This window comes from Phoenix dactylifera, chromosome 1, assembly GCF_009389715.1.
Source record: "Phoenix dactylifera cultivar Barhee BC4 chromosome 1, palm_55x_up_171113_PBpolish2nd_filt_p, whole genome shotgun sequence".
NCBI classification, from domain to species: domain Eukaryota; kingdom Viridiplantae; phylum Streptophyta; class Magnoliopsida; order Arecales; family Arecaceae; genus Phoenix; species Phoenix dactylifera.
Window position 1 is genome coordinate 15681226 of NC_052392.1, and position 23702 is coordinate 15704927.

Consider the following 23702-nt stretch of genomic DNA (forward strand, 5'->3'; position numbering starts at 1 on the left):
TAGATAAAAAAGAAAAAGTTGAGAATGCTTTAAGGGCTGCCGCCGAGTATAATAGAAGGATGTTGCCCTATGAGTTTGAAGAATTATACTACACCTTGATGTGCTATGAAATGGACCCAAATCACACCATTAGACAGCACTTTAAAGAAGTGGATAAATTAATAATGAACATTGAGATAGCTAGTTTTATTCCATTAGAAGAAGAAAAGGTTGAAGGGTTATGTAGGTCCTTACCGGCCCGTTGGGCTACAATGGTTAACGATAGTTGGACGCAATTGGAGTTCCTTAAAAAGGAGTACAAAGCTATGAAACGAATTTTGTGCTATGAATGGGAACTTGATTTGGAGTTAAATGTGCAAAATGCTGCAAAGCGTACTGCAACATTCTCCATTTGTTCAAATCCTCGAAGTACAAAAGGTTGCATTGGCCTATACCCTTGGATAGAAAAAATGGGACCTAAACTTGCAAACAATTTAATTAATAGAAAAATCCCAGTGTCTCAAAGTTTTAAAGGTGGAGATTAATGTACACATATTGTTTGTACATTTCATAAAACTTATGTATGAAGTAGGACGAAATTTGTATTACTTGTGAACACATGTAGTTTGATGTGTATGCTATATGTGATTTGTCCTATTGGGTATTTTTGTAATTAAATATTCTGTGCAATTAATTAATGTTGATTATATGGAAATATCATTTTAAGTGGGAGCTAAAATAACATTGTGATTGAACTCTCATTTGAGAATTGTTTTTTGTGCAATGCAATTAAATACATGATGATGAAACATTTGTTTTACAAATGATGATTGGAAACATAGTGAACTTTCGAATTTGTACTTATGTAAAATTATCATTGATTTAATTTACATGTGCATAAAGTTAGATATGTGTGTGTATTTTGAGTATTGATTAATGTCTTCTATTACTTGGTAGACCATGGCATCAAAAAATATAATAGCTGATCTGAATAAAGGTGAAAAATTGGATGGTGACAATTACAATATATGGCACCACAAGATCTAGTGTTCTTGAGGAACAGCAAGTACTTGAATCCATTTATTAGAAAATGGATGATCCTGGTAAAGGGAATAGCGCTTAGCATATAAGAGATATGGAGGCTTATCAAGCATGGAAACAAAAGGATACTTTAGCTAGTGGAAATTTAATAAGCTCCATGATTGATGATCTCATCTGTGAATGTGAGCAATTTCTAACTGCTCATGAAATGTGGGTATATTTGAAAGATAAGTTTGGGGGAACCACCGTGACCAAACTCCGATAGCTGACTGTAAAGTTTGACACATACAAAAAACATCCCAATCATACAATTAAACAACATCTAAAAGAGATGGGTAATATGATTAGGGAGTTAAAATTAGCTGGTCATATACTCACGGATGAGCAACAAGTACAAGCTTTAATCCGGTCTCTTTCCGATAATTAGGAACATATGAAGATAAATCTAACCCATAATGATAGCATAAAGACTTTTGCTGATATTGCCTGCCACATTGAGCTAGAAGATGAGCGACTTGGAGCAACAAGGGCTCCTAGTCTTGCATATGTGGGTGAAAATGGTGCGCTGGGAGCTTCGGGCTCCAAACGTAAGCGCAGCTGGAATAAGGGAAAGAAGGGGAAGGAGACTGGAAGAGGACCCAAAAAGAACAAAACTGATCACCATAAAGGTGGCAAGTGTTATGGCAAAAAGAAAGACAAGACCAAAATGTGGTATTTCCATTGCCAAAAGTTATGCCACTTTGCTCCTGAGTGCAATGAGTTGAAGAAGGTAACACCATTAAACTTTGCTTCTTATTGTGTTGCTTATGTTTCTAGCTTTGTTATGCTAGCTGAATCTAATCCTATGTGGACTGTAGACTCAGCAGCCACCGACCATATAGCTAGAGATCAAGAAGCATATGTGGAGTACCGTCGAGTGGGAGCTGGTACAAGGTGGATACATGTGGGAAACAACTCCAGAGTTGCGGTTAAAGGTATTGGCACATGCAAATTCAAATTGCGTGGTGGTCGAACCTTATACCTACATGATGTTCTTTATGCATCGGACATGCGACGGAACTTGGTCTCTAATTCTGTTTTAATGGGTTTAGAATATAAGCTTGTATTTGATGGATCTATTGTAAACTTATTTTATGGTACTATGTTTTATGGATCTGGATATTTGAATAATGGTTTAATAGTTTTTGATGTGGATAATGTATCGAGTTATATTAATCCTAGTTGTTTTTCATTAATAGCATCTTCTACTAATCAAGATGATTTGGATGCGCTAATATTTGGCATGCTAGACTAGGACATATTGGGCAAGATAGAATAAATCGACTACCTAAAGAAGGTCTTCTTGGGACACTTTCTAAAGTTGATTTGCCCACTTGTGAACATTGTTAAGCTAGAAAAACAACAAAAAAACCATTTGACAAAGGATCCAGAGTCGAGTTTCCATTGCAATTAATCCATTCGGACATCTGTGGTCCATTAAATGTGAGGGCGAGGCATGGAGCCTTATATTTCATTACATTCATAGATGATTTTACACGTTATGGTCACTTTTTCTTGATTTTTCATAAGTCAGAGGCATTAGAGTGTTTCAGACATTACATGAATGAGGTTGAGAATCAATTAGACAGAAGGATTAAGACATTAAGGACTGACCGTGGACGTGAATATCTATCTGATCAATTCAAGAATTTGTGTAATGAAAAAGGGATAATTAGACAATTGACTATTCCTGGTACACCACAACAGAATGGTGTAGCCGAAAGGAGTAGGACATTATTAGAAATGGTTAGGTCAATGATGGCCCAAGCAAATTTACCAATGTCCTTTTGGGGGGACGCTTTGCTTACAGCGGCCTACATTCTTCACTGTGTACCCTCTAAATCAGTACCTTCCACCCCATATGAGCTATGGACCCTGACCTAAGTCATTTACGACCTTGGGGGTCGGCTGCCTATGTTCTTAATTCCTCTAGCAAATATGGTAAATTGGGTCCTAGAGGAAGGAAATGTATCTTTATAAGATACTCAAAACACTCCAAAGGGTATGTGTTTATTGGAGAAAAGACTGATGGAAGTGTAACTGAAATTGAATCACGAGATGTTACACTCTTGGAGGATGAATTGCCTAGTAGGGGTGAGATTAACAAGGAAGAATCTTTATATGAAGTGGTGGACAATAAGACAAATAATGAATTATTGAGGAGCAAGAGCAATTGCCTCAACCACTTGAACCAAGTGAGAGTACCATGCCTCAAGATGAATTTAATTCATCTGAAATCCAGTTACGAAGGAGTATGCGAAAAGGTGTTCCCCGACGCCGATTTGAAATCGAAGGAGAAGCTTATATGGTAACTCCGCAAGATAATGATGAGCCTAAATCAGTAACTGAGGCACTCTCATGCCCTGCGAAGGATGAGTGGAAGAAAGCAATGGAAGAAGAAATGGAGTCAATGAGATCAAACCAAGTCTGGAATTTGTTTAATCTTCCGTTAGGGCATAAGGCCATTGGGAACAAGTGGGTTCTCAAAATAAAACGCAAAGCGGATGGATCCATTGAAAGGTATAAAGCTCGCTTGGTAGCAAAAGGCTTTACCCAACAAGAAGGGATAGATTATGAGGAAACTTTTTCGCCGGTTGTAAGATTTACTTCCATTCAATTGATTTTAGCCATAGTAGCACATATGGATTTAGAATTGCATCAAATGGACGTTAAAACAGCTTTCCTACATGGTGAGTTGGAAGAAGAAATCTACATGCAACAGCCTGTAGGTTTTATTGCTTCTGGCCAAGAATACAAAGTGTGCAAATTAAAGAGGTCTATATATGGCCTAAAGCAATCATCAAGACAATGGTACTTGAGATTTTATAAGGAAATAATTTCTTATGATTTCATTATGATAGATGAAGACCACTATGTCTATGTTAAACGATCCATAGAGAAATTTGTAATTCTATCTCTATATGTGGATGACATATTATTGGCTGGGAATGATAAGGAGTATGTCAAAACCATTAAGGAATGGTTGTCTACTCATTTTGAAATGAAAAATATGGGTGAAGCGAGTTACATTCTCGGTGTGAAAATCCATAAAGATCGTTCAAAGAAACTTTTAACTCTGTCACAAGAGTCTTTATATTAAGAAAATCCTTGAACGATTTAATATAGAAAATGGTAACCCAATAGACACTCCTGTTGCGAAAAGCGAAAGTTTAAGTCTCAAAATGTGTCCCAAGACTCCAAAAGAAAAGGCAGACATGGCTAAGGTACCATATTTAAGTGCTGTTGGAAGTTTGATGTATGCTATGATGTGTACTCGCCCAGATATATGCTATGTCGTGGGTCTTGTCAGCCGGTATCAATCTAATCCAGGACGTGAACGCTGGAAAGCGATAAAGAGGATATTGAGATACCTAAAAGGCACAATTAATTATTCTTTGTGTTATCAAGGGAATGATTTATGCTTAAAAGGCTATACAGATGCTGATTGGGGAGGAGACCTAGATGAGCGTAAATCGACTTCAGGTTATGTATTTTTGCTGAATAACGGCGCCATCTCTTGGAGTAGCAAAAAGCAAACTTGTATTGTCTATCTACTATGGAGGCTGAATTTGTAGCGTGTGCGACTGTAGTACAAGAAAGTGTTTGGTTGAGGAAATTTTTTCAACATCTGAGAATGACTGATGATAGTTTGAGACCAATAATGATTCATTGTGATAGTCGAGTGGCTATTGCTTATACTAAGGATCCCAAATATCATAGTAGAACCAAACATATTGATACCAAGTATCATTTTGTGAGAGATATTATAGCGAAAATGGAAGTATCTTTGCAATATATATCTATGCATCCAATGGTAGCCAACCCGCTTACGAAACCCATTCCTAGAGATGTTTTCTTAAGACATATTAGATCTCTAGGATTGCGTAGATTGTAATGTACAAATTATTGCAAAGTGTTATAAATTTATCACTTCCAATATAATACTCATTTATGAATAATATTTGATTTATTCAATTTTGTCCTTAAGAATGTAATTTTGTACATTTGAAGTAATATACACACACATTATGTGCTAGGCACATAAAGAGATTAAGTATGTCAGACAAATTTAGATTGGCTCTCTCACACGAGCAATCGCCTTTAACGTCTAGTGACGTGTAAAGATGAGATATTTAAGCATAAAAGATCTATTAATGAGAGATCATGCTTAAAATTGATGTTGCCTTGATAGAAGTCAAGATAAGGTCAAGATTGATATTTTTGTAATTGACGGAGATGGATGACCCCACCATCCATTTAGCCTGTTCAAAAGCCAGATGTGAGTTCTTAGTTGTTTGTTGTGATAAAGAGCATTTAGAAGTGGAACTCAAGTTGGGCATTGGAATATGCCGGAACTAAAGTTTGTACGGTGTTTGTTGAAGAAAATGACATACGCTCAATGGGGGTAGAGAATAACACCGTTGCACATGATTCATACCATATGTGCTATTTCGACCAATAAAAGAAGTGAGAGAATGGATCCCTGCTTCCTCATTGTGTGAGTCTTTATGAGGTATATGTACGACCTCATATGGTACCCTTATGACTTTTGACTGTTTCTTTATATTTCAGTTTGATGTTTGCTACTTTAGCGTGTTATCTACAACCATGGATGATTCGGCTATATGGGGCATGTCTGGGAAAGCAATCAAATGGAAATTGAGAGATTCGAGTAAGAAAGAAAGACTATTTTACTTTACATCCTTACTTATATTCACCGGCCGGACAATTATATTGTATATGAGAAAGTTAGATATAATTGTGAATATATGTAGTGAGAATGATTAAGCATGCTCTCATATTGTTTGAGGGATTAGAGATGCTTGAATCGATGTAAGGAGATAGATCTGGGGTATGGTGAGATATAACTTAATTGGTGAGCTGCTATGTATCCCTAACAGGTGCTAGCATAAAAACTCAATTGTATACACTCACTGGTCGCACGACTTATTTGCCAAGTATGAACTGCCATGAGAGAAATATGAGAAAAGATCTACATATTGCTATGGGGATCATGTCAAGCCCATCATGTGCGAGTGGAAGATAATGGTTTTTGGAGTCGGGTGAATCCGCCCATGAGGTTGACCCGATCCATTTTATTTGAAGGGAAACAACCCTTCAATGACACCTATTGGATATCTCATAACTACCAAAGGTAGTTATTTTCTGCATCTATATATATGGGTAGTTGCAAAACAGAAAATATAAGAGAAAAGGGAGAGCAACGTATAAAGAAAAAAAACCAGAAGAAGAGTGATCTTTCTCCATATTTTTTCTGGCAAGAGGGGTTCTTGAGTTATGATCAACAAGCGTTTTTCAGTTCTGTAATTATGCTTACGGCTAGTGATACAACCCAATCTACAACAAGTAAGTATGTTTTTTTGATCCGTTTTGATTATGATAAATTATCCTACACTTCTAAATATGAAATGACATCCATTGAGATGATTTGTTATCCTATCTATCAGTCTTATAAATCATAAATCATTTACATGTGTATTTATATCTATGGATATGCATGCGTATGTATACAGACACTATTCTACTGCTCTTTATTATTTAATAACTATTTTTGGTGTCCCAATTTTTTTCAAAGCAGGGTATAGAAGTCCATCTTTCTCCTCCCATTCTTTTTATATCTTGAGGCTTGCAACAAAGGATCTCAAAGGAAAGAATTGCACAATACTATTCCCCATTTTAGTTTTGAACATTTTGCAGATTCAAAGCTCCATTGAAGAGCATTTTGGGCTTGCTGATAGATTACTTGGGTGTCCTTATTTTTGGATGGGTTTACTTTTGAACTCTGATGCCTGCTTCTGCTTTGCCAACTTCAAATTGTTTTTGTTCAGCCATGATATCCACCCCCCTTCAATCCCTGACCTCTGATTTTACTTTTCTTTGTGTTTCTTGATTAATTTCTGATCTCTCTTTGAGCCCTTTCTTCTCTCTGAAACTGGAAATATATAATTAAAAGTGTTGTATATGATCAAGCCATTGTGCACTTTCCTTTGGATTACTTTTTCAGTTTGACATTCTCTTTCTTTATTTTTTAAAATATTTGATATAGATAATTTTAGTATCTAAGGTATTCATATGATTTGAAATTTGCCGGTCAATGAAGTTCATATCTGAAGTAATCATAAAGAATTCTATGTTTAGTAACTTAGAAATTATCAACATTACCTAAATGTGATTCTACTAGCCTCAGCACTCTTTTTGCATGTGATCAGCCAGTTGGATTAAGAATTTGCATCAACACTTGAATCTGGAATATTGAAATGTGCCACTATTGGATTATTATCAATTTCCTTTGCCCGTACAATGGTAAAGCATTTTCCAAATAAATTCTCTTATGATATCTGTTTAGTTCAACACTAATATCAATATATAACTAAGTTGCTATTACTCCTTCCAGATTGCTGCTGTCCTTGGATTGTTAATGTTGATGGTTGGCTCAATTTTACTTTTATGATGCGGGTAATGGTATTCCATCCTTTCCTGCTATGTACACAAGCCACAATCTATACTGTTTAAATCCGTGGATGTCAATTTTGCATGTTGAAGAGTTAACAGTACCACCTCACAAATAGCTTTCATTCTGGTTTTGGATGGATTCATACAAAGTGTTGCATGATCTCAAAGCAGTAATAAAGGGGTTGTGCAAGCAAGGTGTTGCTCCCATTTATTTGGCATCACAAATTCTTATCATTTTTTCTTGGGCATGTAATCTTTGTTGGTATCAACATGTAAAATTTAGTTGAGTGGTATTGCCTTTGATCTTCCTTTTCTTGTCAGATGCATGTGTTTATAATTAATTTAACTAAATATTTTCTTTATTTCTCTAGACAATATGGACCTTGATTAATTTGACAAATGGCTATATTAATAATCAACAAGTCTCTTTCCAGTAAATTGGGTTTGGTTACAATTGTATCTTGCAGTGCACTATTTAAAATTTTTGTTTTAATTTATTATGATTTTTTAAATTCTTAAAACATGCAGGTCAGACATGAAGATGAAACATTCATAGAATGCAACTGCAAAACAAACTGCTATAGAATGTCAAAAGAAGGGCCATTTTACTCATCCTAGTTATTTTAGCAGTATTTTGGTTTTCTAAATGTACAACACTGATGCTAGTTCTATCTGATGTATCCTAAAAACTCTTGCTCAAGGTTTGCTACACCGGTTAGTACTGTACTATATCGGATGCACCATACCATACCGTTATGCAATCTCGTACCGTACTAACACTCGGTACATCTTGCTGATTTGTACCGTATTGTATATTGACACTATAATAGAATGGTGTCGATATGGGGTCTGATACTGAGACGGCAAACTTTGCTCTTGCTAGTAATCAAAATCTGACATATGGATTAAAAACAATATTTTGTTGGAAACCTGTCATTTGGAGCTGGACAGGTTGATGTGTAATGTATTTTATCTTCTAAAGTATCTAAATTCTTTTAGCTATATATATTATGTGCAATGTGTTGATGAGCACTAGTTTAATTGCTTCTTTCCCCTATACTGTTGAATTCTTTGAGATCCGGTTGGCTATTGTTGCTGGTGGAAGCTTTATGAGATCTGTCATATTGAATTTGCCACTGAAGTAGCGGACAGAAATGTAAGTTTTATTCTTTTTTTAGTAGTAGTAGTAGTAGTAGTGAATTATTTCTTAATCACATGATATAGATTGCATTGCTTGTCTTTTCTGAGCTGAAACTTCTAAAACCTTCTCCTTTTCTCTTACATTATTTGCTTTAGAACAGTTAAACAAATTGCAGCTAGCATGATACTGAATCTTTCCACCCTCTTCAGAAATCCTCAGCATATGTCTAAAAAGTTTTTGATATTCAGATGTTTTCCAAAGTTTCTTTCTGAACAGGGTATATGAAGTCATCCATTTTCTTATACATTCACCTTTAATTGTTTTTGCCTCTGATCCTTTTGAAGCCACTTGAAAAGAATGAACTGTTGGTATATGCAGGAAGGCTTGATTTTTGTCCCATGAAAGGGGTGTATCTCTTACAGTGGGTATTGATATTCTCTTGTTGCAGTAGGTATTGCTGATATTGTGTGGTTCATGAAAAAAGAAACCTTTTTATTCATAAATATAACATAACCCTGAAAATAAATGGGAAACGTTATCTTTAGCAGCTGTGTATTTTGACACATGGATGCAGGTTGGTGGACGTGCTTACTCTAATTAACCTATTTGTGTACTAAATGATGGCGAGCTCCATATGAACTGGTGTTGGTTGAGATGATTTGCAATCTTATTTAGTCATCTGATAAAAGAAAATCAAATCATGTATATCTTTATGTCTAAGCATATGCATATGTATGCATATAGACACTATTCTATTGCTCTTTGACCATTTAGTAAATGTTCGGCATGCCAATTTTTTAAAGCATCACATAGAAATTCATTTTCTTTTTCCTTCTTATTCTGCTCATAGCTCAAGGCCTGGGAAAAAGGCTTTAAAGGATTGTAGACACCAATATGTTTTACTTTTGTGCATATCTCAGGAAGGAAGCAAACCTTACCAAAAGGACAGGAATGGCTTGTGTCTATATACTATATTTGTAAAAGATTTTGTCGTTTGATAAATCCATTGAAGAGGGGGTCAGTTACTCCTTTAGTTAGATCAATTTAATCTTGGCTCTCTTCTTTTCTGCTGTACCTTCTTCTGAACTTATTGCAGATTCAAATTCTATCAAAGTGAATTCTGGGATGCGTTTAGTATGTTTTCTCATTTTCATGTTCTCTGTTCGATATTCTTGTCTATGGTTTTTCATGTGGGCTTAAGTTTTGTATCTCAAGTCTTCATTGTTTGATTTTTCATGTTTTGCTTCTTCATTTTTCTAAGTCTTATCTTATCTATGTTTTCTCTATTTCTTCAATCAATTTATATTCTTAGGCTTCTCTTGGTTGGACGGTTTAACTTACTTCTAACCCTTTTTAGTATTTACTTTTATGGTTTAAGTGAAAATAGCAGCTCGGTTTACTCTTCAAAATACCTGTTCTACCATCGGAATAAATGGGCCAGTTTTCTAGCAATTGGTGTGTTTGTGGAATAAGTGGAGTGAATGGGCCTTCCTTCCATTTAACCCTCCTTTAATCTGCAAAGAAATGCAGCCTTGATTTTGTTTGTTCTATATTTTGTATTCCCTAATGTCGTTCCAATGCATTTGATGTGGGTTTATCTCATGTCTTCATTATTTGAGTTGTTATTTCTTGACTTTTGAATTTTTGTTAATGTCTTCGATTTTAGCTTAATTTTGGTGTGTTGTATCTTTGTTATTTGAATTGTTATTTCTTGGCTTGATTTTTTTTCGAATCTTGAGGGAGTTGTGTTTTCTTGGATGCTTTAATCAGGTTATTTTCTTACTTTCATTTTCTTTTTCTTTGTTTGGTTTTCTTTTATTTTTTCTGCATGTTTTTGATTTGCTCTTAAATTTGGTATCTCATGTCTTGATTGTCTGAGTTATTGTTTCTTGCCTCCTTGAGCATGAATTTTGCTAATTGAGTTCGAATATCTCAAATATCTCATCACTGAGGTGCAAGCAAACTTTTTTTTGTCTATATCTTTTTTTTAAAAAAAATGTTTTTCTTGATTTACCGTTCAAAACCATGGACTGACATGTGAAAACAGCTCAATTGAAATACCAAAATGATAGTTAAAACCTAAACTGAGCCACTATATTTCACTTTGGGCTACTTTGTTTGGTAGACTTAAAATAATTTTCCCTAGTTATTTTGTCTTTATGATTTTGTAAATGCTTAGTTATTCAGCCTTCCTTTTTTAAAGCCTGTCAGGTGCCCTGAGTTCATTTTTTCATATGCTTCTCTTTCAGGATTTTGGATTATGATCCTATACATGATTATTAGTCTAGTTAAAGTGAATAAGCTGTTGAAAAATTACTGTTTTCAAAAGCATGAAAACAATTTGACATTGCACATAACAACAGATAGAACCAGAGTTGTTGTATAATCGGTAATATAAAATCATTATGTGTTGATATTGTTTATGATACAAAATCCTAAGAGAGTCCATGCTTAAAGCAGGTGCAACTTTCATGCTGTGTAAACTACCTTACAGAAGATAAATTTAGAAAACAAAACCCATAATTGGTAAAGATTCATAATTATGTGTCATCTTAAGTGTTCTTCCTGCCCCCTCCCCACCCCAATTCTTTCTTAATTTCTTTTATTCGACAAATCTGAACTTTTTCGTATTTCTTTTGAACTTTGATTATGTTACATGACTTGGATAGTTGACATGATATACAAGTGTGTGACTAAAGAACAAGGTAGAGGAGGAATGGGAATGTAGGGGTTAGAGTTATATAAGTGGAGAAAGTCAAAAACATCAAAGCTCTTTTTAAGTTTACTATTTGGAAGTATATAATTTAAATAATTAGGATTAATCTTTTGTCACATAAACAAAAGGATAGCATTTTGAGAAATCTAATAAGTAGAATATGAAGATCATATGTAGACTTAAATGTGAAAAGAATACCTGCAAGCCCGACAAGCAACAACAATATCATCATGGTCAAGACAAGAGCTGACTTCAAGTTTAAAACTATGATTACAATACTCTTAGGTTATGTTCCATAACACCCTTACCTAATGAAAGAATCAGCTTACTTGCTAGGAGGTCTAAAGCTTAAATTTGGACCATCCGTATTGAGGTCATTGATGCAGCATAGCATTCATCAGATATTAGATAGGGTGGAACAAGATGTATCCCAAGAGTTGCATCGAACATTTCTTGGTTTTGCTTCAAGTTGAGAATTTTTGCTGTAGGCTTCTTCCTTTCGCATAAACTTCTGAAGGCTATCAGGTATAAGCACCAGGAGAGCTCATAGAGGATTTAGATGCCGTCCAGTATATGAAGTTTTGAAAATATGAAAATTTTGACAGTATTATGCATACATATATCCATGGTAATTTCTAGATTTGCACAGTTATATTCTTTTATGTTAATCAGGGCTGGCCTTTGTCGAACATTTTAGGAATCTGTAAAGGATTTGTGGATACGTCTATTGCAGGCAATTCTTAGGATTTGGATGTTTTGAGACAGTAACATTCATACATATAGAAATAGTATTCATATATGTTAATAAATTGTCTCTGCATAAAAAGAAAAGAAAAGTTTTAGATTCACATATACCAATGCATCATTAGTAGGTCCTATTTTTGTGCTTTACAAATGTATTGATAGTAGAAATCATAGTCTCATGGGTTTTGGGTGGATCGAGATGTACTTTTTTTCCTAAAATGTTCAAGGTTGAGCTCAAAGTCGTTGGCTCCAAATTTTACCCTAATCCATCATCTGCAGTGAAGCTAAGATATGGAGGTGCTCTTTATTGGCATAATTATAAACTGCTGCTAAAAATTCTTATAAGTGGGGCTTTTACTTATGCTGGTAGGTTTTGCTTTGGATGCCTCTGAAGTTAATCACCAATTGAGCATAATAATTAGTTGGCAAGATTTAAAAATTGCCATTAATAAAATTTATGTAGTATAAAAACTTATCAGCAGGCTTTATTTGGAGGCCATTGCAAGGGTTAGTTACCAAGCAGACTATAAGGCCCAAATATTGATTTTTTCAAATGTTATTCTGCAGTCTTCCCTGCCTTCCTGCTGTCCTCTTGTTTTTTTTTTTTTGCTTCTCTGCCTTCCTACTGTCCTCTCTTTCCTTTCTTTGTGCACATTCGATGTTGCTTAAGAAAAGTCTTTTGGGGACTTTGAAAGTGAAATATGTGTCTTCTGAGAGTCTGGTATGAGCTTCTGTCTAGGCCTTGAATTGGTGGATATCCTAGGTGTTTCAGTGGACTCTGAGCTTTGACAATTGCCCTCTTTCCCTCTATCCCTCTTTGTGATAAAGCAAAAATACCACCTCTTCCCACCTCACTTTTTGTAATGTGAAAATCCTAACTCCAAAATCAAACCTTAAACCAACCCTTATTTCTCTTTCTTTTTTTTGGCAATATTATGATTTTTATTTTCTTTTTGCTTATTTTGCTCTTGGAATTGCAGAGAAGTCCTAACCGATTACTTGAAGATGCTGATGCCACCGGGGCATTTTTAGATCCTGTTTTCTGTTCTTTGTAGGTCGGGCTGGTGGATCCAAGAGAAGCTTGGATCTTAGTCTAATTTAGGTTTTTTTTCTCCTTTTTTTGTATTATTTTTGGTTATTCTGAAGGGTCTTTGAGGAAGGTGTGGATATAGGCGTTCCTTGAACCTCTGCTATTGTGGGATTTGATTACAAATTTGTCACCTCAAGATCACCTTTTCTTTTTCATTTATTATTTTCTGATATTCTTGATTTTCCTAGATATTCTAGTTAATTTATAGATTTTCAATATTTTCTGCCTTATCTGATCATGCTATAGAAACCCATGGCAGCATATTGAATGATAAAATTCTGAAATCATCATCATTGCCTCTTTTTGTTATACCGACCATCAACATGATGCAATAACTCTAAGGACATTATATAAGCTAATCTATAGATTTTAGCCATTAGATATCTGGACAACAAACCAAATGATCATCCATCTGAGCAGGCCAATTCGCTAATGCTGAAGTTTATAGTTGAGTTGACATCTATGTTTATTTTCAGTTTAGTAAATTAATACAGCATGCGCCTTCATGTATCATGTGTTTATAAATTTAACTACATAGCAAGTGTCGAGACATCATATGTACTGATTAGATATGCACAACCATTTTTCATTTAGGGTCTTCCATTAATTTATCATTTTTATGTGTCACAAGAAATTGTGCCATGGTATAAGCATGTCTCTCCATTTAGTTGACTTCTGATATGAATATTCTTTTCTTTATGGTGCTAGAGTTTTTTTATATACTTCTATGCATCAACACGTACTTCTGCTCATGGATTTACATACATGAAGTCTGAATGTCTTGATAATTCAGCCAGTGTTGCTTATATGACAGTGGAAAGTTGGCTTGGTGCGTTATCGTGGAAAGTCTGCATCTATTTATTAGCTTGATGATAATAAATATTTGATCATCTGATTTTCTTTTGTTATTACAGTTTTTCCTTTCATGTTGCTTCTTTACCTTCACAATCACAGGTACATTATATAAATTTTTAACATTATTTTGTCACTAACTTACCATGGTACTGGTCAAGGTCTTTTCTATCTTGGGGTAATTTGTACATCACTTGTTGTGGTTATGAAATTTTATGATCAGCTGACACTATCTTTTTTATAGATTCATATTACCTTGATCTACAATCCTGGTTTATCAATTGTCATCTATCTACATCTTTTACTTGATTTTTGTCTGCATACCTTGAATGCTGTCTAGAATAGCCATTCATTTTCTCATAAGAATCACTCATGCTGATTTAGAAAATGATAACTTTATATTGCACTCTGAGCTTTTTGAGTGGGTCTTTAATTGGGTACCTATTGCCAAGTGAAGGGAGTTCAAATTCAGCATCACAAACCAAGCTCCTTAAATACGCTTGAGTTTAGCTTGGCAAAACTATTATCTTTTTCCTGAATGAAAATGTATGACCAACCGCTAATCGCTGTGAGAATAGTATTATTTGGCCATAGTATGCACCTATGGATTTCAGAGTAATGTTACTTGGAAATTTTTCTATTACATTTACTAACAGGTATTATCATTGTAACGGAAATTCAATACACGACCAAATTCAGAATGTTGTTTGCTAGTTAGTGCTTGTAGTTTTGTAAGATTGTTCAATGAGCCATTGTGTCCTACAGCAAGCAGTTCTCGGAATGCGATCCTTGTTCTGCAACTTACCCGTACAACTACAGCAGGACTTTTTTTTGTGAGAAAATCCCACAGGGCAAGTAAATTATAAAGCTTACATACTGTAGTAGGAAATCTGCAGCTTTGCAAATAAATAACTTTTTCTATGCTTTTTTCTTATTTAAAGCTCTCTGGTCTTGTATTTGCATTATGACATTGCTTGTCTTGTACTTTAATTGGTATCACAGTAACTGAACTTTATTCTTTACACTCCTGATGAATTGTGGAATGCCATTCTATAGTATTGTGATATTTCAATTTCAAAAAGAAAAAAAAAGTTCCCAACCAATTTTGAGATAGCATGTTTCATTTTAGGCTAAAAGCTAACTAAATTTTGCTAGCCTTCTTGGAGTAGAAGCTAATTAGATTTTTCTAGTCTCTTTAAGAGAACATTTCATTCTCGGATTCCGAAGATCAAAATTTGGAAATCATCTTATGTGGTAAAAAAGGAAATTTAGGGTTTTGAGATTTGAAAAAAGATATATAATGCTTTCATTGAGATTTGAACTCAAGACCTCCCGCTTACTAAACGGGTGCTCTAACCAACTGAGCTATGAAAGCAAGCATGAATTGCTAGTGAAAAAACGACCTGAGTTTGGTACTTACAATCTTAATTTTTCTATGTTCAATTTGTCAAGACTTAAAATGTAATAGAAACTCTTTTTAATAATTTTAACATTTGCTTTTAGAGAATTCTGAGTAAATTTTTCTATGTTGAATTTGTCAAGACTTAAAAGGTAATAGAAACTCTTTTTAATAATGTTAATATATCTTTTAGAGAATTCTGAGTTCTGACTTTCGAGACCTGGCTAAATGTCTGTGTTGTACCCCAGTATTAACTCAAGCTCCCCAGCATATGAAGATAATAGATGTTTGGTTGCAACTTTGGTTCCAGGGTTTGAGTCAGGGCCCAAGGCTTTGAGAAAGAGCTGGGAAGGTAATGTGGAGCTGAAGGAGGAGTAAGGGCAGAAAAAAGCATGACTAAAATCTACCAAAGAAAGAAAAAGGAGCAAAAATGAAGCTGAAGAACTTCTGCAATTTCTTTTTGATAGTTCAGATCCAATCACCAATGGCTTTTCTATGTAAAGCTGCCTGGCCTTATACTATTGTACTAGCATTTCTCTTATTTAGTTTTTATCCTAATTAAAAGTTATTTTATGTTACAGATTTACAGTTGAGCAATATTTCTGTAAAATAATGTCACCATGTCTCTCTTGTTTTTCAGGTTGAACACACTGAGAAGTGAAATTGCATAGAGAATTGTTTCATTTCTTTCATTTATTCTTTTGTTTGATTTCTGGGTCTTTCTGATATTAAGATATATATATATATATATACACACACACACACTTATTTATGTTTTGGATCAACTTAAATTTGATGGATTAATAATATGCATGTGTTTGATATATTCATGATTGGACAGGCGATTTATATGTTCATGTTTTTCTGTTCAGTAAAAGTGCATATTATTGACGTTCCATTATCATTATTCACCAGATGGGTTGATCGGGAAAACGAAAGCATAATCTACAAAAAGAGCAAAGACTCACAGAGGCAACCAAAATATACAGGTCAAGTTCACAGGAATCTAAACCAAGTATTCATACAATGTTGAACAGAGTCACGGAGATCATCTATCTCCACCATCAGGCAGTAGCCTTCTTGACTGCAGGGGACTTAATGGACTTGGGCTGCTTCGGTTTCGCGAGGATGGCCTTCTTGTCCTTCTTAACCTCCGGTTTTTTCTTGGCTTTAGAACTTTGAGACTAAAACAGAGCAGCAGCACCAGTCTTCCTCTTGACCGGAGCAGAGACAGCCTCCTTTACTGGCTTCTTCTCCTTTTCCTACTTCCTGGTCTCCCTTCACCTTCACAAGCTTGCCCCTTGGCGGTGAAAGTCCTCAACTGGATGGCCAAGACCTTCTTGTAGTTCGCCTGTGTCCCCTCCATTTGCTTGGCAATGGCGCAGGGGCTGGAGCCAGTCTTCTCATTGAGCGCCAAGATCGCATCTTTGATCATCTGGAAATAGGGAGGCTAGGAAGGGGCGGAGTCTTTCGGGTCTATGAGCTTCTTCACCTTCGCCGGCTTCTCCTGCCAGAGCTGGGGCTCCGTCGGGGCCTCCGCCGGTGGCTCAGCAAGAACCTTTGTAAATATATGTAGAATAAATAGCATTTTTACTGGATTCATGATTGGACGGGTGATGTATATATTCATGTTGACAGGAACTTTTGTGCTTTTACGTGAGGCTCTTAACGTCAGTGAAAGCCGCCGCTATAAGATCCAGGTTTCAGCACAACCAGATCTGCATTTTCAGCATCAGACATGACTAGTGCTGAGAAGTTTGTTGGAAGCTCAGAAATTTCAATGGCAGTTCTTCGTGACTAGAAGTTTGTTTAGTGTTTGTCATGGTGGTAAATATATGTTTTATTTGAAAAGTAACCTCTGCTATGATTGCTTTTTAACAGGCAAAAAGACACCTGATAAAAATTTTAGTGTATATTAGCTCATCATTCTTTGATGCTGTAACTTTTACCTGTGATTTTTGTAGCTGTGGTAACTCAGACCCAATTTGTTGTCGATCTTTGGATCGGGGCTCAACAGATCAAAATGTTTACTGAGGAAATAGAGAGGTACATTCTGACTTCTGAGTATGAGTTTCTATTGAATAAGAAACTCGGCAATTAGAAGCCACATCCTCTAGAGGTTCTAAATTCGATTCTTAGAAGGTGCATTTCACAAACTCTAGAACTAATTATAGTGCAGGTCTTGCAGGTGCATCCCAAAAACCCATAAACTATCCTGCTGGTTTCTTGAACATCCAATGCCCTCCACATCAGCCGTGAGCGATCTCTTATTCTGAATGTTTGTGTGCTATGTTGCTATCTGTTTGCAGATAGGCTATTGGTGTTATAAATAAATGAATTCCTCTAATTAAGGTTTTTTAAGAAAAAGAGAAAAAGAAAAAGAAAGTCACAAGTTAATCACCAAAGAAATCTAGCCTATATGATGAACAACTATTTCTGTAAACAGAAACTTCAGAAATAATTTAGACTCAGCTGACCTACAAATATGTACAATAACTCGCAATATAAAGAAATAATGTAATAAACGTAGCTTTATAAATAAAAAATAACAATGCATCCAAAATCAAACTCATGATAACCTGCAGAAGTAAAAAATAGTTTGGGCCGGGTGTTTCGATCTCAGGTAAGAGATTGCGGGTGTTCGAGTGTACCGGATTTATGCAACGGATCCAGAGCAGGCTAGAGGGTTGGCAGACAGTATCTCTATCTATGATGGGTAGAGTTATGCTGATCAGATCTGTATTAGGCTTCATGCCCATCTATCTCATGGCAACAAGGTGGTGCCGAGGTTAGTACTACTGAAAATCGAGCGATTTCTTCAGGGCTTTTTATAGGGCTCGTATAGAGGGGATTGAGGGGTGCACTTGGTGGCATGGGAGAGTATCTGTCTCCCTCTCAGTGAGGGTGGTCTAGGAGTTCTGTCTCTCCTAAAGAGACGGGAGTTGCTCCTTGCCCGGCATGCCACCCATTTCATTCTAGAGCCGCAGGGGTTCTGGAGCCGGATCATGACTGCCCGGTATGGGGGGTGGGCCCAGAGGGCTGGGCTCGAGGAGGGCGGAGATGTACCTTTTTATGGCGCGAGATAGCGAGGTACCTGCCTACGGTGTCGGGTCATACCCGTTGGCCGATAGGCGATGGGCGTAGCATCGAGGTAGTTGGGGACCCATGGGTCGATGCCCTCCCTCTGTGGCTTTGGCCGACTACGGTTAGTGTCGAGGCTGGAGAGGGCCTACATGTCTGTAATCTTATGGCCCCCGTGGAGGGCCGGTTGGGATAAGACTCGACTGGCCCAGTTCTTCGGGGAGCATCTGGCGGAGTGGATCTGATCCTTCTCTTTACCAGGGAGTGGTGAACCAGATGTGCGGGTGTGGAGTTCCTCTACCAAAACCAGCGTCAGGGTGGGCGATCTTTTCCGCATTCTTCGGCTGGAGTATGAGCCTGGGCCGGACTGTGCCTGGATCTGGCGATTGGGACTCCACCCGAGGGTTACGTTGTTCCTTTGGAAGGTTGTCTAGGACCATCTTCCCACGAGAGCTGTTCTTGGAGGACGAGGACTTAGGATCCCACTAGGGTGTTTGGTTTGCTGTGTGTTCGAAACGGTGGACCATGCTTGTTTCAGTGCACATGAGCTAGGGTGACTTGGCGTCTAGCAGGGGTCTCGCAGGAGGTGTGGCGACGTAGGGATCAGTTCTTATAGGCCCTACATCAGGGCTTGGAGTCTCCGGTGCTTCGTCGGGAGGAGGTTCGAGAGAGTTGTACGGCATACCAGATCTGGTTGGCCAGAAATGCTCGTACATTTGGTGAACGGCGTATGTCGCCGAGACTTTAATAGCTTGAGATATCTGGGATTCCCACTCTGCTTCGGCAACATCCTGTACGTTGTTTTTTATCTGGAAGCCCCACTTCTGAGTTTCCTCAAGGTCAATTTTGATGGGTCGGTTCTGGACGGCGGCACGAGGGATGGTGCAGATTTTGTTATTCAGGACTCGTCTACCAGGGTTGTGGTTGTTGGGGGCAATCAGTTATTTGACACTTCGGTTTCGAATGTGGAGCTGAGAGCTGTTTGGGCAGGCCTTCGTCATGCCCGGTGCGTATTACAGGCTAGGTCCATCATCCTGAAGGGTGACTCAGCCACCATTATTAGTTGGATCTGGAGGGGTCTAAGGGGTAACGATTGTGACCACCTATTGCTCCGGGACATTTGGGCTATGGTGAGGGATGGAGAGGCTTTCCAGGCCAAGCATATATACCGCGAAGCCAGTGGGGCTGCGGATTGGGTGGCTGCTTATGTAGCCTGTCACTCCGGCGGTACTCTATGGGTTGGAGATGGGGAATTGCCTTTGGCACTCCGATGTATGCTATTTTTTGACTTTATTGGGTATATCCGCATTCGTCAGGTATGATCCACCTGTCGGAGCAAAAAAAAATAAAAAGAAAAAAAAAACATACAAAAAAATAAACTAGTAAAGCAAGTTATGATAATCCGACACGGGATAGAAAGTGAGAAACTAAAATGATATAAATTGAGATGATAATTAAAATAGAGTCATTGGGTACATACTCGCCGCGGAAGAGGTTAATGGTTAGGATATTAGACATTTTCTCCCATTAGCTAGCACGCGGAGAAGCACCCTCAGGATGTAAATGCGAGGTGGCAAAGGAGATTGAAATAAATGAAAGAATCCAGCACTCCACTCATTCTTAATCACAAATTGCTCCAAAATAATGCCCCCCAATAATCTCAGAAGAATCACAGCACACCATGTGATAAATCTCGTGATAACAATCCAAAGACCAACAGTTACTGTCATCATTAAGAGAGGATGAGAGCGAAGAGAAGAGAGCATCCCATGACTGTGGCAGATGCCGGCATCGTCGCCGCCGCCCCTAGGAGTGGAGATGGGGAGGGGGATTGCACCATCTCGCCCTCCCGCTCCGCCACCGCAACCGCGCAGAGAGCGAGCAGGAGCACCACCGCACCACCAAGAAGATGCTGGTCCATGCCATATGATTGAGGTAGAGCCGGCCTAATTTTTGAGCCCACTATAGGGAAGGCATCAGAGCTAAAATAGGAAGAAAAAATAATATTTTCCAGTGAATCCGCTTTAAGCCGGCCCACTGCCTGAGGAGGGGGAAAAAAAAAAGAAAGAAAGAGAAAAAGGGGCTCTATTAATGAGTTCGGGCTGAGGTAGGAACGAGAGCCGCGGAGCGCGAGAGGACGCGGAAGCGACAAAAGCTGAGAGGAGTGATGGGCCATCGCATAGGAGTAGTTTCTAAATAAAATAATAATAATAATAAAAAGACCAGCTGGTGTGGGGCCCAGCGCAGGCAGCCTGGGATCCAGAGGCGGCGGCTCTGCCTTCACAGGTCACAAATACAATATTTTATCATTGCGTACCTACAATTAATTCAAATCAACTTATTTATTTGAGGGTTTTTTTGTTCATCTTGGATCCAAGATTTTGCCAAAATTGTATATTTTTTATTCCTTTTTGCAAAACAATTCAGATAAAATTATTGATAGGTGGGGAGATGAACCATAGCAATCCATTTTTGGGACTGGAAACAGGGCAGGTGCTGAAGGATGCACAGCTCCTTACGATGCAAAACACGTATTGTAGATGATCCTAGTTTATAAATCAGTTCTTATGGATCCCATTTGTAGGCATAAAGGATGCATCAAAGAATTTTCCCTGTTAGCAATGTTAATTTTCCTAGCATTTTCTGTTCCCTTGAGAAGAAAATTAAGCCTCAACCTGCAATCAAACCAAACCAAATCAACCTTGCAATTGGAATCATTTGTGGTGTGTTGCTACTTTTCTGCGTCTAAATAGCCGAGATTGGTGGATTTCCTCTGTCAACAGCCTGGGCTTGGTGGGCTTCCTCTAAATATCAACAATTTTGTGGTCCATGACAGTCCGCACTCGGCCGTGCCACCAATCATCTTCCTGATGGGCCATGTCCCAACGATAAAATAATGCCTTCGATTACTGATCGATTTAACAATTAGCCACCCACTGTAGTGGGCCCAACTTACGGTGCCCCCACATGAGTGACACCCTCCATACACAAGGGCAGCAAATTCATCCAATAGCCTTCCACAAATGTTGTCCATTCATCGGCGAACCACGCTAAATAGCTACCATATCATCTATCTCAGATATGATTATGAACAGTTATTACTTATCCAAGTCCCAAGCATTTCAGTAATGAATGGCAACCATTCATTTCCAATATAGATAACGCGGTGGCTATCCAACATGGTATAATATTGTGCAGTGCAAAAATCTCACTAGAGGATCCAAACATCATTAATTTATCGAAACTTGGCCATGCAAACATATGCATCTCGCCCCTGATCAGCCATTAGTAACTAAGCTGACCCGGTCATCTCGTTCGCCCAGCGCCTGAAAATTCCCATGCACATGGCCGCACGTAAACGGCGAAACACCCTCCCACCACCACATGGAGGGCCACCAACCCCACAAAAAAAAGCCCTAATAAAACAAAGGCCGCAGGACTCTAACCTCTCTCTCTCTCTCTCTCTCTCCCCCCCGTTAATTAAACTACTATCTATGGCAAAACCAATCACCAACCCTTCCTATAAAATCCCTCCCACCGAATTCCTTGCCCTGATCTCAAGCTTTCTGAGCGCAAAAGCATTCGATAGAGGGGTCTCCATCCAAGCTTTTCAGAGATCCAAGGCAGGCTTCCTGCAGCTCGACCACGATGGAGATGAAGACGATCGTTTGCGCCGTCCTCGTCGCCGCTGCCTCGGCCACCACCGCGCTGGCTGCTGAGGCCCCGGCACCGGGCCCCTCCAGTGGCTCATTCGCGGTCGCCCCTGCCTTCGAGACCCTCGTCGCTGCCTCCGTCCTCTCCCTCTTCGCCTATTACTTGCACTAGATTCTTTGCAGGAGAGAAGTTTCCGTTGTGGCGTGTTCTCAAAATGAATGAATAATTAATTCCTCATTTGGTTTAATTCCGTGGCAAATCTATGCATTAATTATTCGGTTCGGTTCCTTCTTTTTGTCTCATATCGCACTTGTTCTGGCGATGAAGGGAAGGTTGGATTGTGAGATTGGCTTGTGCTGCATTTGCTCGGGTGATGATGAATTGAATGCAATCCCACACGTTGTTACGTGATCTCAATTATTAGTTGCGACTTGGGTTGGTTGAATTATGCTGGATTCCACCAGCCGTGCATGTCTTGTTTTATTCTCTGCCGTTGATCAATTCATGGACAGAATGAAGTAGTATATATAGTTCAGGCTATAAGAGGATTATACCCTGAAGACCTGCGCTTGCTTGCTTATAGCTTCTCTTAGAACAATTGACTCCAAAATTGAAGGAAGGTTAAATATTAGGTTTAAAACCACAACTGGGATAATTAAAATCGTCGGTTATATTTAAGGCATAGATGTCAGCCACATTGAAAGAAAGTGGTTTTTTGTTCTTATTTGCATCTGATGCCATAAATGAATAGATTAGGATGTGTTTGAGAGGTACTAGAGATAGCAAATTGGGGCTTGAACAAAAGCTTCAAAAATAGGGCTCAAGAGGGAACCAAGTATGTTCCTAGAATAGTTGGATTGCCTCTTTTATTGTCCAATATTTTGATGGTATTCTTCGGGATAGCTACGAGACTATTCCACTCTTGATTTTCTTTAATGTACTTATATTAGAACAGTATGACCTATTCGTTCTATCAAGAAAAAAAAGAAAAAGGGTATTAAACCCTCAAATGAGCTACCTAAACCTCGTGTATCCAACCAAAATCTGAATCTATTCATTCTATCAAGAAAAAAAAATAGATATTAAACCCTCAAATGAGTTACCTAAACCTCATGTGTCCAATAAAAATCTGAATACCGTCTAGTACGTAGTATCCAACCACCCTCCATGCAGTGCACTAAATCTGGGAGTGACAGCTCCAATCCTGTAATCTAGGGTTGTAGCAGGAACTTTTCATGTGCATGCGAGCAACCGAGGCCCCTAACGATGAGAGGGATTGAGAAACTAATCACCTGCAGAAGTAAAGGTCTCAAATCAAGAATGAAGACTGTACAAAAATATGCAAGATTCTAATAAGACATACGATGCCACCGAGTGATAGAGCACGAATATCTGGACTCATGATTGGTCTTGTTTTGGAACGATTTGATCCCATGATTTGCGAATATTTGGTATACTATATATTATACATGCTTGAGATAAGTTATGATGA

The 23702-nt window shown here is 37.9% G+C and overlaps 1 protein-coding gene, 1 non-coding gene and 1 pseudogene across 2 annotated transcripts; 1 reads left to right on the plus strand and 2 right to left on the minus strand.

Moving 5' to 3' along the window:
• Positions 1-1356: 1356 nt before the first annotated feature.
• On the minus strand, positions 1357-17063 carry LOC103723831 (annotated as a pseudogene).
• On the minus strand, positions 15378-15451 carry TRNAT-AGU. The gene has a single exon. It is a non-coding gene; the product is annotated as a tRNA-Thr (tRNA).
• A 4980-nt stretch (positions 17064-22043) lies between the features above and the next one.
• Positions 22044-22627, plus strand: LOC103723828 (arabinogalactan protein 23). The gene has a single exon (XM_008814884.4). The coding sequence runs from the start codon at positions 22205-22207 to the stop codon at positions 22379-22381; it is 177 nt and encodes a 58-aa protein (XP_008813106.1). The 5' UTR covers positions 22044-22204; the 3' UTR covers positions 22382-22627.
• Positions 22628-23702: the final 1075 nt, after the last annotated feature.

Excerpts from the sequence above, each read along its gene's own strand:
- LOC103723828 (XM_008814884.4), top strand. The coding sequence starts at position 22,205 with ATGGAGATGAAGACGATCGTTTGCGCCGTCCTCGTCGCCGCTGCCTCG.